The 12,896-nt window shown below is 43.8% G+C and overlaps 1 protein-coding gene across 8 annotated transcripts in view; it reads right to left on the bottom strand.

Annotated features, from left to right (window-relative positions):
- SAMD12 (sterile alpha motif domain containing 12) overlaps window positions 1-12,896 on the bottom strand; it is a 237,804-nt gene that overhangs the window by 116,632 nt on the left and 108,276 nt on the right. For all 8 annotated transcript variants that reach the window (XR_012901249.1, XM_075920194.1, XM_075920193.1 and 5 more), the window contains one exon: window positions 1,906-2,046. Coding sequence is in view for 7 of the 8 variants with exons in the window: in XM_075920194.1 (XP_075776309.1) it covers window positions 1,906-2,046 (141 nt within the window). In the remaining variant the exon portion in view is untranslated. The remainder of the gene's footprint in view (window positions 1-1,905; window positions 2,047-12,896) is intronic.

Here is a 12,896-nt window from a genome sequence, read left to right as displayed (position 1 = left end):
AGCTACAACCTCTCAAATCACATTCCCACTAATGAGACAGGTTGAGACGGGGTGGAAATTGGCAAGCAATGGTTTGAAGAGGTGACTTGCTGAGGAAGAGGTGGACCTCTAAACATCTGAGGATCTTTGGTACCAGTTCCTTATTACAATTGCCTACTGCACAGTCCTCTCTGTCACACAGAGTTAAGAGTTTGGAGAGAGGAACCAGAGAGAGAGGAAATGGATCCTAGAAAGAAGCAACATCTAGAAGGAATTCTGCTGATATGTCTTCAAGGGTCTGGGACCTAGTGTTTTACAGAGAAGGTGAGGCAAGGCTCTCTTCTCACCCAGCCAATAAAGAATGAGCAGGAGAAAGGGGTCAACATAAATTCTGCCTTCTCCTTTCATAGCAGGGCATATGCTTGCAGGGCCCTGAGTAAACAAACAGAAGACAGCAGCAAGGGAAGTTCTGCCTGTTGAACGCTCCAGCTTGAGAGCGGAAGGACTGATTGGTAAAAGGGCCAGGAGAAAGAGAAGCTGCCTGAGGCTTTACAGTTGACCTAAAGCACAACACCAGCTCCACTGTGGAGAGCTAAATGGCTCCAGTCTTAAGGAGAGGGATTGCCCAAAGCACAGACAGACCACCTCCGGGAGGGCTGGGAGCTCTGGAGTAGGAGAGCAAACTAACCAAGACACTTCCATGAACTCAGAATGAGCAGCGAAATAAGCGAGTTATTCCACAGAGAGTAAATGAATAAACAAGATGTTGCAGAGAGGGGTTGAGCTCATCAGGTAACTGTCTGGGGTGACACCAAGTGCAACACACCTGCAGTGCCACAACAAGTCCAGGGGGATGCAGGCAAAGCATGAGTGGACAGGGAAAACCCTAGATCTATGGCCCCTGGCCATCCAAAGCTGAAGGAACAGTTCATTTGGAGTAAAAGGCTCTTCCTGTCTAAAGGCAGTTACTGGACTAACCAATACATTCCTTCCCAATACAGTAAGCTCCGTTTTGTCAGCTACATAATATTGAATATAAAATACAGTGCTCTTCAGTGCATACCCTATATTTTAATAATATTTCTTTTCATATGCATTGACAGAAAATGGGCACTAAACCAGAACATCTCAGAAATTATCTGGCTGGATTATCAGACCACATTTTACAAGATCTATATTAAAAGATGCGTAACCATCACTTTACATTGTGAGTACAGTGTCTGCTCTAGTCCATAGTACTACAGTAATGCCTCAATAGTGCTAATAAGGCAAGTCCAGGATTTTTTTTGTTGTGGTTAAATCCATCTCTCCATCCATCTCTCTCTCAGACCCCTCTCCTCTCACTCTCCCCCCCACCCAGACATGACAATCTGATTCTGCTTTAACTTCCACTGGTATAAATTAGGAACGATTCTAATACAATCATTGGAGTCATCCTACTGGGAAAGCAAAATCAGGATTTTTATATTTTTCAGATGCCTAGCAGGTTATTCTCTCCAACCTCTCTTATGTTAAGAGATTACTAGATTACGCTTTTTATCCAATGGTGAGAGTAAACAATTAATGCAAATGTTCAATGTCTGCAAAGACAGATGGCTTTATATTATTTGCTCCTTTAATACAGACAAGTTATTTTTGTCGTAGGTAAATAGGCATTTAAGTGAGAATCCCATCAAGCTGTAGATCAAACTGTACTCTCACCATGCCAACAGTCATCTTAACATACCTTTTTATTTATGTGCATATTCACCTTTTTTAGCCCACTGGGAAAGTATTTGGAGTCGATGAGATCTTCGTGAACCATTTCTTGCTGGGGAACATCAATTTGCCTTTTATCATCTTTATTTGAACACCCAGCCAGTAGCTGATGATCTCCGACTGCTCTTCACTGACCCTTTATTGGCCCACACTGAAATTATTTCATACCTTGTGTCAGTAACTGAAGATTTCGGACTTCTTCTCTCACTTTCAGCTGAAGCACCTGCTGCAAAATGTGCTGCCGTAGGCTCTCCTGGGCAATCCCCATTCGTTCAAGCTTCTTGTCAGTAAGCCTCAGCAATGCACGGCCTAGATCCAAAAGTAAAAAGGAGAAAAATCATCCAAGGATTTCCACTGATGTAGTAACCTCGTTCTAGCAGATAAAATGAGGTTTGCTGAGCTGAAGTCCTCAGCGGTGAAACTATCCGATTCATTCTAGACTAGCTCTACAATGCAAGAGGGATCTCTGACTTGGTGAGTTAATCAATTTCTACTCCAGTGAGCCAGATGCAGAATCTTAGTTTTACATCACTGTGAAAATGAGTTTGGTAAGTTCTAACTGTCTCAGGCATGTTGCGGTATCATAGTTTGTAGCAGAATTAGACTGGCTTAGGAGGAGATAGCAACGATTCCCTGGATGCCTCTGAACAACACTACCACACTCTGCTCTCCCCAAGATCCCTTTGACCAGCAACTTGTGTGTCTGTGTTTGTGGGGGGGAGGGGGAAGGTGTGCAAAAGTTATGGTGGGGGGAAGGGGGCGGGGCATTGCAGCGCTGCTGCCCTTAACTTCTACACTGTTGGTGGTGGTTGTGCTGCCATCAGCGCTGGGCAGCTAGAGAACAGTAGCTGCTGGCCAGGAGACCAGCTCTAAAGGCAGAGCTGCCTCTGGCGGCAGTGCAGAAGTTATGGTAATGGTATTGCCACCTTTACTTCTGCGCTGTTGCTAAGGGGACGTTGCCTTCACAGCTGGGCACCTGGCCAACTGCTGCTCTCTCACTGCCTGGCTCTGAAGGCAGTGCAGAAGTAAAGGTGACAATACTGTGACCTCCCTAAAATGACCTTTTGACCCCCCGAAACTCCCTTTTGGATCAGGACCCAAAGTATGAGAAAAACTGGTCTCCCTCATGAAACCTGTATAGTGTAGGGTAAAGGATGCTGAAGACCAGATTTGACGGCCTGTGAGGCATTTTTCATGGCTGTGAATTTGGCATGGCCCTGCCCATAGTGCAGCCCAGGCAAAATTCACAGACATAAGACTGTTAGGACAAGGTGAAACCATGGCAATGGTGGTGCTTCCAATTCCTTTATCTTATGGGAGGAAAACACTTTCCTGATTCTTTTACCCCTGAAGTATTGGTGTTAGTTGTTAGGCCAAGCATTGAGCCCCACAGCATACTGAAGCCCTTCTCTCTTTTCCAAAGGGGTCCTTGCCTCTCCAGGTCAGTGCTAGTATATAAGCACTAAGTCACACTGGGGCTAACTTCAGTTAATGTAACACACCCATCTTTGCATGTGTATATACCTGCCAAACTGAAATTTCCATTTCATACATCTGACGAAGTGGCCTCCAGATCGCAAAAGCTTATGTCCAAATAAATGTGTTAGTCTTAAAGTGCCACAGGACTAGTTGTTTTTACACACAAATGCACACAGGGTCTTTAACCAGCCCCTGTATGGGATGGCACAACTAAGGCACTTACCAATTACTAAGTCACGTTACACTTGGAGCCCTAAATTATACTGTTCTGTATTGCACAGAGAACTGTATTGCATAAGCTCATGAAATTCAACCCTCCCTCAATGTGGAGAGAAAATATACAACAGTTTTCTGGTCCAAGTTCTGATTTCCACACACTGATTTTATACAAAAAGAAGCTTATTAACTACAACAGATAGATTGTAAGCGATTATAAGAGATAGAAATCCGATTAAAGCAGATTATGTAGGAAATATGCAAAACTAACTTTAATAAACTACATAGATTAAATACAAATAGCAAATTCCCACCCTAAATGATGATGCAAGCAATCTGCAGCTTAAGGGGAAAGCTATGCCAGCTTGCACCTTAGAAACCTTAGTATATCATTTACCAGAAGTCTCCTTGGCCTGGATTCAGCACTTTCCCCAGTTCAGTCTCTTTTCCTTAAGTGTTTCCTAGAGCAGCAGAGAGCAATAAATGGCCCATGGGCTGGATGCAGTTTGCAGCTCCCAACTCTGTACTTACCTGCATCTCTGCAGGTACAGGTGTTTTTAGCTCCCATTGGGCACAGATCACCGTTCCTGGCCAAAGGGAGCTGCAGGAAGCGGTGTCCTGGTTTGCACCACTTACTGCAGCTCCCATTGGCTGGGAATGGCAGTCGGTGGCCAATGGGAGCTGCAAGCATCCGTATCTGTGGAGACACAGGTAAATACAGGTGTGGCAGCCTGCCAAGGGCTAACCCTGGCAAACCTCCTTCATTTTCTTGCCCACCCCCTCATTGGGTGGGGCGTCAGTGAAGAACTTCATTGATATCACTCTCCAGCCTTAAATAGCTTCTGCATATGGTGGGAATTGTTTGTCTCCAAATTTAGTTTCCATGAGGGATGTTAGAGATCAGGTTATTGAATAGTTGAATAACTGCATGAATTCTTATCGGTTACACAACTATTGAAGAGTCCCTGGGGGCGGGACCGGCAGCCAGTGCAATCCAGCCCGACTCCCGGAGGAAACCCCTGCCATCCTGCACTGCTGGCTCGGCTTATCAGTTAAACATATAGTTGACTATACAGCAACATCCTTAGTTTCCATGCTAGCCAGTGGAAAAATACTGGTATTCCAAGACAGAGACCATTACACATACTTTAGTTAGAAAGTTTACAGGGAAGTCCATTAGATGCAGTTGGGTGTCTTCAATGGTCCATCGTGAGCTAAATATTCCCCTGATGGGCCATCCAACTTCAATGGGCCCTTCTCAGGCAGTCATTTAGTCTGAGAGCCTCTTGCCTACTGGGAGTTGCCCAAGAATTACATCATAAAATACAGATACACAGTCAACATTCCTAACTTCAGATACGAAAATACATGACTACAAATAAGATAATATTCAGTAAATCGTAACCGTTCCAATGACACCTTACATGAATTATCTTGCATAAAATACATTCTGATTATGCATGATAATATTACTATGAAGAATATGGGCTGTAGCATTACAGATTCTATTTGTCATATATTAACATTATCAAAATCATCGACAGAGGTGTGTGTGTGTGTACTGGCAGTTCCCGAGTTATGTGGATCCGACATATGTCGGATCCATACTTACGAATGGGGCTTTTCTTGGCCCGGAGGACGTGGGCGGCGGGACCGCCCAGACACGCCGCAGTCCCGCTGCCCGCGTCCTCCGGGGCGAGAAAAGCTGCTCCGCATCTCCCTGGTCTGCTGGGGGGGCCCCCCCAGCAGACCAGGGAGACCTGGAGCAAAGCCGCGGAGGATCCAGGCGGCGGGACCGCGGCGCGTCTCGGTCCTGCCGCCCGCGTCTCCCTGGTCTGCTGGGGGGGGGGGTGCGCAGCTAGTGTGCCCCCCCCCCCCCAGCAGACCAGGCTTTTCTGGCGGATGCCTGAGGCAGAGCAGCTGGGGTGCTTCCGGGTTGGTCCAGTAGCGCTGAGGAGCGGTGCTACTGGACCAGCCCAGCAGCACACTCCAGCTGCTCTGCCCCAGGTGTCCCCAAGTCAGCCGCTGCTGAAACTGACCAGCGGCTGACTACAGGAAGCCCGAGGCAGAGTTGCTCTGCCCCGGGCTTCCTGGAATCAGCCGCTGATCAGTTTCAGCAGCAGCTGACTTGGGGACACCTGGGGTAGAGCAGCTGGGGTGCTGCCGGGTTGGTCCCCGCAGCGCCGAGGTGCGGCACTGCGGGGACCTACCCGGCAGCGCCCCAGCTGCTCTGTCCCAGGTGTCCAGATTCAGCTGCTGTTGAAACTGATCAGCGGCTGATTCCAGGAAGCCCGGGGCAGAGCAACTCTGCCTCGGGCTTCCTGTAGTCAGCCGCTGGTCAGTTTCAGCCGCGGCTGAATCTGGACACCAGTTCCAACTTATGTACAAATTCAACTTAAGAACAAACCTACATTCCCTATCTTGTACGTAACCCGGGGACTGCCTGTATATATCTATCTAGAATAGGACAATAATTCATGTACTTTGTCTCAGTTTTGTGGGGGATACTCCTTAACACTAAGGATAATTCTTTGTCCAGAAAACCTTTCTGTGAAATCATAAACCAAAGAACTTCTGTGGGTTAATGTTATACCACAATATGGAAATTAGCATCATACAGATCAATGCCAGTCATCAAATTCCCCCAAGTTAAAGAGACAGTAATAACAACTTCAATTGTTGTAGCACCTTATCATTCCAAGACATCTCAAAGCGATTTACAAAGGACGTTCAACAGTCTAAGAATGAAGTCTGCAATGCCAGTCTGGCAAGTGAAAGCAAGAAAAAATTGAAGTCCCCAGTGAAAAAAATGCCAGTATCCCTGTCATCCTTGGGCAGAGAGTTACAGTACATAATAATGTGTCTAGGTAGAAGGAGTTCATGGAGATCCTCCAAATCTGGACAGCTACATTACCAACAGTTATAGCTTTTAATATTTTTCTTCTATGGAAAATATTTATTTCTCATTTGAGTATGTTTCCTACCTCAACCACCAGTGTACTTGGACTTTTATTAGGAACAAAATGAAAGGGATGATCCCTGTCCTAAGGAGCTTATACCCTTCACAAAGATCAGACTGAGAGAACAGAGGGTAAAGTTAATTTAGCAAATAAACTAAAAGGAGGGTGGTGTGTTTCAATAATGGATTAGTGACAGCATTTTTACCTAAAATGATTTGAGAGACTGAGCCAGGTGAAACACTGTTGTTCGCAAGTGGTCCTGTTGCACATTAGTACAGTTGTTGCAGCATTGAAGCCAAGGAACATCAGAAGCTGGAAGAGGCAAAGGTGGGAAAACCAAGAGAAAAATAGTATTTTGCAACAGAAAGAGAAACTGATTCCCTCTTCGGGTGACAATGTCTCTATTGTGGTGATAATTTAGTTATTATTTTCCTTGGCGAGTATTTAATGCTACTTTATATTATTAGTCTATTATTGACATTCTTATTCCTGACAAATTTCTGAGGTTTTACTTTAATATAGTTTGAAATGTAAGGTTATCTCTAGTGTGTTGGATTCTCTCCGCCTCTCCTCACTGTAGGCATCACCCAGCCAAGGTCTAGTTGCAGGGTTTAAAGAGGGATTTGAGTGACGAAAGAGAGTGCATTTGCAAAGGAAGATTATGTTAGCTGTATATGTGGGACAGCATGAAAGAAGACCTGAAAGTTAATTAGAAAAGGAAATAAAGAAAGCAATATGGAGCAGTTTTTAGCTGAGTGGAGAGAATTGATAGGGAAGCAGTAAGAAATGAAAGCAGACATGCAGGCGGAGTAGGTTTGTGTAAGGCCTTTTATAAATGTTCCCCCTTGTATAGGAACCTGACTTAAGCAGGCTTTCTGGACATACTCAGCTGCAATTCACTGGACAATCCTGCAGCCCTAAAACATGCAGAATTCCCACTCACTAAGGTGATCTCTTGCCTCCCTCTCAGTAACTCTGTGTGGTACAAGGTATATTAAGATGCCTAAATTATCCAGGTGATAAATTAGTTTAAATTCACACACTGTACCATGTAATTTGCAAAGTGATTATTGATATATGATATGATGAATATTCCTTGTTAATTGATAGTAAGTTTTTGTGCAGAGCAAATATCATACAAACTGTGCCCATACTTACCTCATTAGTTTGAAAAACATGTTTGCAAATCTGGTTCTACTTAAAGAAACCAATCATAGCCTTCCACTGTGCCCGTGTGGGCTAGTATTTGCTCCCTCTCAACTCAGCACGTAAAAACAAGCTTTTTGTTCCATCATGGATTAGTTGGAGATGGCTCATCTCCCTTTGGATTGTCTGAGCTTGTATTCAAGGTATGTTCTTGCCAAGATAGCCTTAAACCGCCCAGATGTAAAGACTGACAAATTGTAAGGAACAAGCCTCTGACTCCACTTCTGCAGCAGGAAGCTGAGCAAGGAGAATTCAAAAAACTCAACATGCTTGTTATGTAAAGTGAGTCAGTTAACTTAGGGGCACAATCACATGAACCATTTGATTAATCCTTTGCCCCAGTTCCCAGGTCTTGCCTTGAATTCAGTGGTATGATTACGGTGGACAGGACTTGGTTACTTTTGGAGAAAGGAGGAGGAAATTGTTTCATAGGTCTATCCTAAACACTAGAGCTGGCAGCTTGTTAATAGCTTCATCCCTATTGGAGGCTGGTATTGAACTGCTAATGCTGGTGTAGGTAGCTGGCAAGAGTAAAGAACACATACATTTTTTGTGGAGAAATCTAGTCTACCCAAGGAATGTTCTGTGTATCTAATTGAGAGAAATTTGATTTGACAGAGCTGTGCAACAAGAAGCTTGTGCTGCCCCCATTACAGTAACTCTGGAGGAGTAGTTGAAGCAAAATGCAGGACAATGTAGCACTTTAAAGACTAACAAGATGGTTTATTAGATGATGAGCTTTCGTGGGCCAGACCCACTTCCTCAGATCAAATAGTGGAAGAAAATAGTCACAACCATATATACCAAAGGAGTAGTTACTGATGGTGTCATCAGGACAGGTGGGGCTCAGACTCCACCCTGTGCGAGAGCAGCTCTTTTCAGAGAGACGCTCAGGCCTGGAGGATCAGGCAAGGTTGGAGAGAAGAAATGGCTCATGCGTGATATTATTCAAGAACTAACACAGAAATATAAAATCTTATCAAAGAGGGGATGTTTTGACGCTTAATAGTATGTGCTTTGTGGGACCTGGGTGAAGGTTTGAGCACCTTGTTCAAGCTTTCACAACACTAAACTGAGTCCTACTTGCCAGTTATATTCAATAAATTAGCATGTAAAGAGGGAACTTGCTTACTTAATTTGGATCCTGTATCTTAAAGTCATGTCTACTTAATACCCTGACAACACTAAATTTTAGCTTTTGTTAGTACTGCCAATATGGCAATGGAAGAATGACCTAGTTTCTCCAAAACCCCTTTCTTAAATTTGTTATTCCAGGGGTTCCCAAACTTTTTGACACTGGGACCAGTAAATTCATTCACGAACTTTTGGAGGACTGGTAACATTCGTTTGCATATTCATTAATTAAATGATGAATATTCAAATAAGTTGATTCTGGTCCTCTCAAAACCCCCCGTGCCAGTTTTAGCAAAGCTTTTGATATGGTCACTCACAATATTCTTGCCAGCAAGTTAAGGAATATGGTTTGGATAAATGGAATGTAAGATAGACAGAAAGCTGGTTAGACCAGGGTTTCCCAAACTTTTTACTTTAGTTGGTACCCTTTTTTTCCCCTGTACTCTTTTTTGCAGCCCAAAAATATAAACACACAAAAAACAAACTGAGAAAATACCAGACATATAACATGTCTGGTATTTTCTCATTAGGTAAGTTTTATTATTACTAGATGTATCAGTTTGTAGTTTCGAACTGCCTGGCTGGTAAATGTGCTCAGACTGCATGAGTGTGTCTACCAGCCAGACAGTTCGCAACTACTCGAGGGGGTGGAGGTGGGGGCGGGGGGCACAATAGAATCCACGGGCCAGACTCACTCATGCTTTGTGGGAGGGGGGGAAGGGGGGCAGCGCCCCGAGCTCTCATATGGCTGGGTCAGTCCCGCTCCCCGCCGGCTGATTCGCTGCCTCCGCTGCGCCTCCAGCCAGCCCCACTTCCCCCAACCTCCTCCTGGACAGCCAGTTCTCCCCCGCTTCTCCTCCCAATCTCCCTTGGCCAGCCCCACTGCCCCCAATCAGCCCTGCTTCTGGTGGCTGCTTCTTCCCTTCCCCCCCAAATCTTCCCCAGGCCAGCTCCCTACCCCCAACCTCGCGTCCCCCGGCAGCCCTGCTTCCGCCGGCCCCCCAATCTCTCCTGGACAGTCCCGATGCCCCAGGGAAGCCCTGCTTCTGGCAGCCGTTTCTCCCCTGCTCCTCCTTCCGATCTCCCAGCCAGCCGCCTGCGCCCCCGGCCAGCTCTGCTTTTGCTGGCTGCCCCTCCCCCAATCTCCCTGGCCCACCCAGATACCCCCGCCCAGTGCTGTTTCCGATGGCCAGCTCTCTCCCCCCATCCCCCGACCTCCCCTAGCTACACCTCTGCTGGGAGCTGGAACATCCGGCTGCAGACTCTGCCCAGGCTGGCCAAGGGCTTGGGGGACCCGGTGCCACACAAGCACCCCGGCAACCACGCTGAGGTCCGATACTTTTTTTCCTGCGGCCCGGTACCGGGCTGCGGCCATAGTTTGGAAACGCTGTGTTATTCTATTAGGTCTTCCAACAACATCCTCAGTGCTAGCCACCCTGTCCTCCGAAAGACTAAAGTTTTGCTGTGGCAAGTGCCAGTGTGAACAATGCATTGTCGGCAGCAGCAATCGCCTGACAACATGACCACCACTTATTGGGGGTGGAAGTACATTACTGGCAAGAGAGCCAACAGACGGTGGCTGCACTGCTCAACTTTTAGCAACATGGCTGTATTGGCACAGGCGTATCGCTAAAAGCTGTGTAGTACAGACAAAGCCTGCTTTCCAAAAAGGTATTTGGGTAAACCTGTAGTGCACCTTATTTTAATCAAATTTTGAATTAATTACTCTTAAGAGCCATAGATTATTCCAACCAAACATCATTCTAAGCCAATAACACAATTCTGTGCAGAGAAGGACAGGGTTAATGAGAAATTGTACATCATGATTACTGGAAGCGGTTCAGTAAGTAATTTACTGTACTGATGGGAACTATATTGATTCCTTACAAGTCTTGGGTAAAGACTGTTAGCCAGTCCTGTATTTTCAGTTGAACATATTCAGGACCTGATGTTTTTAATAGGAAGAAATAGTAATAACTTGAATTCCCATCTGAAATATAAATTCAGGTGCAAATCATATTACACTGCTTTTCAAATGTGCTGTAAAATGTGAGACAACCATTTTAGTGCTCTCAGGAAGGACTAAACAGGACCCACAAAGCAAATTAAGGATAAATTTATATCTTTAACAGGCAGTCTATAAATCCACATTATCTGGTGTATATATATTTGCCAAGCTACTTCCTGGCTATACAAAATTAAATATATTTAAGGACTGAAGACATGTAATAATGGACTTCTATTATACTGCACATCTTATTTATCAAACAATGAAATTCAGTACCATGGCTTGATTATATGTATCTGGTAGATTTATGGTATCCTAATCAAATTAACCTTCAAGATCTTTTCTTTTTGTGACAGATAAAGTGAATCTGTCAACACCTTTGATTTTATCTGCCATCAGCCAGATACATTGTTCCTCGATTCCTTGTTAATCTAATATTGCTCAGAAGGCAGCCACTAATTATGCATTATATAGCCAATTTTTTTAAATTAATTTTAAAGAATCACTTTACAGAGTATCTACTGACGAAAAGAGTGAACATATATCCACATACAAAAATGTACACAGACACAGAAAAGAATAGGAATGGGGAAAAATTTAGCTAGAATTAGAACTGATGTGTATTTGATAAATGCTAGGGCGCTTTGAACAACACTCAAAACAAAACCTTTTCTGGAGTTTCTAAATGAGTTAAAAAAAATCTTATTTACTGCCAGGAGAAATATTTAAATCCAGAAGAAAACACTGTTTTCCTGGAATAGCCAACCCAGCCAACACTGGAAAATATTGGAAACCACAACAGAAATTGTTCTTTTGAGAAATTTCTAAACCTAAAGACGTTAAGAGGTTTCAATTTTAAATAGATTTTAGTAAGTATTAAAAAAAAAAAAGAAAAGAGAGAGAGAGAGAGGGAAAACCCCTGTAACAGATGTGAATTAAACTAGATTTCCACTTAAGTGGGAGATACAGGCCTGCTCCCACTGTGAGTTCATATGTATTTATTTGTTAACCCCCTTCAATTGCAAAACACAACTGAAGAGCCATATGACTAAGGGCCAAAATCTGCTCTGGAAGCCCAGTACCCACATCCAAGGATACAAGTCAGAACTCTATATTTTTTACCACTGTCTCTAATTTGGTATTAATTATTCTGGTCAATTGTTCAAAAACTTTAGGCCTCTAACAAAACATTCTTGTAGGTTATTAACCTTTTCCCTCCTGTTTCTTCAAGCTATTAAAACAGGGCAAATCTTTCAGAGACTGTTTTTCAAGCCTATTCTGTGGACCACATCTTAATAGAATAGTTATCTCAGGGATGGTTTCTTCAGCCAGTAGATCCCATTCATGATTGTCCAATACCTATGTGTCAATTACAGCAAAGGCTTACATAGGAAAGTAATATTAGGACCTTTATTTATTTATTTGTTTCTTTTAATGCCAAATGACTGGAAATCAAGAGGACCCACGCCATGTAACTACACAGCTTTCTGCAGACCATTATCAAAAACTCTGTGGGCCATACTACATCCTTCTGGAGCACGGCTTGAGAACCTCCATTTTCAAGCACATTCATTAGCACTTTAAAAAGAAGACAAAACTGAACCGTATTATAAATATGCTTTCATGCACCAACCCTGAATTTTTTCTATTAATGTTTCTTGAAACTCCCCTCTTCTGCTCCAGACCTTTATCTCAGCACAGATTTCATTAGTACTTTGTTCCCCATGCTCACGCATTGGTTTTACCTTCCTTTTTTATTAAAATGTAACAGAGGTTTGCATAGTGTTAATTAATAAATAATAATAAAATGGTAAATTAAAAGCAGCATGATCACGGTTTAAACACTACAAAAAACTTCAGACTTCAGAATTATCCATGCCTCCTCCCCCAATAGCATCGCCATTTCTCTTTGGGAGCTCGTAAGTGGCAGCCCAGCACCCGTCAAGCTGAAATTGTGACCTTCAATGGGACCTCATCCTATAGCACATGCTGATCATTTTTCAACCTAGAGGGAAAATAATTTTCCACCATGAGAGCCAACTCCAGTCAATATTATGCACAATCTTTTAGCTACAGATATTGGTTTCTTATCTATACTCTGAAGATCTGATGGCTATTTCCTTTGTACCATGTTACTCCACTGACTACAGTGGCTT

Source organism: Pelodiscus sinensis, chromosome 2 (assembly GCF_049634645.1).
Source record: "Pelodiscus sinensis isolate JC-2024 chromosome 2, ASM4963464v1, whole genome shotgun sequence".
NCBI classification, from domain to species: domain Eukaryota; kingdom Metazoa; phylum Chordata; order Testudines; family Trionychidae; genus Pelodiscus; species Pelodiscus sinensis.
The sequence above is the reverse complement of the archived record's forward strand: the minus strand, read 5'-3'. Positions and strand labels throughout refer to the sequence as shown.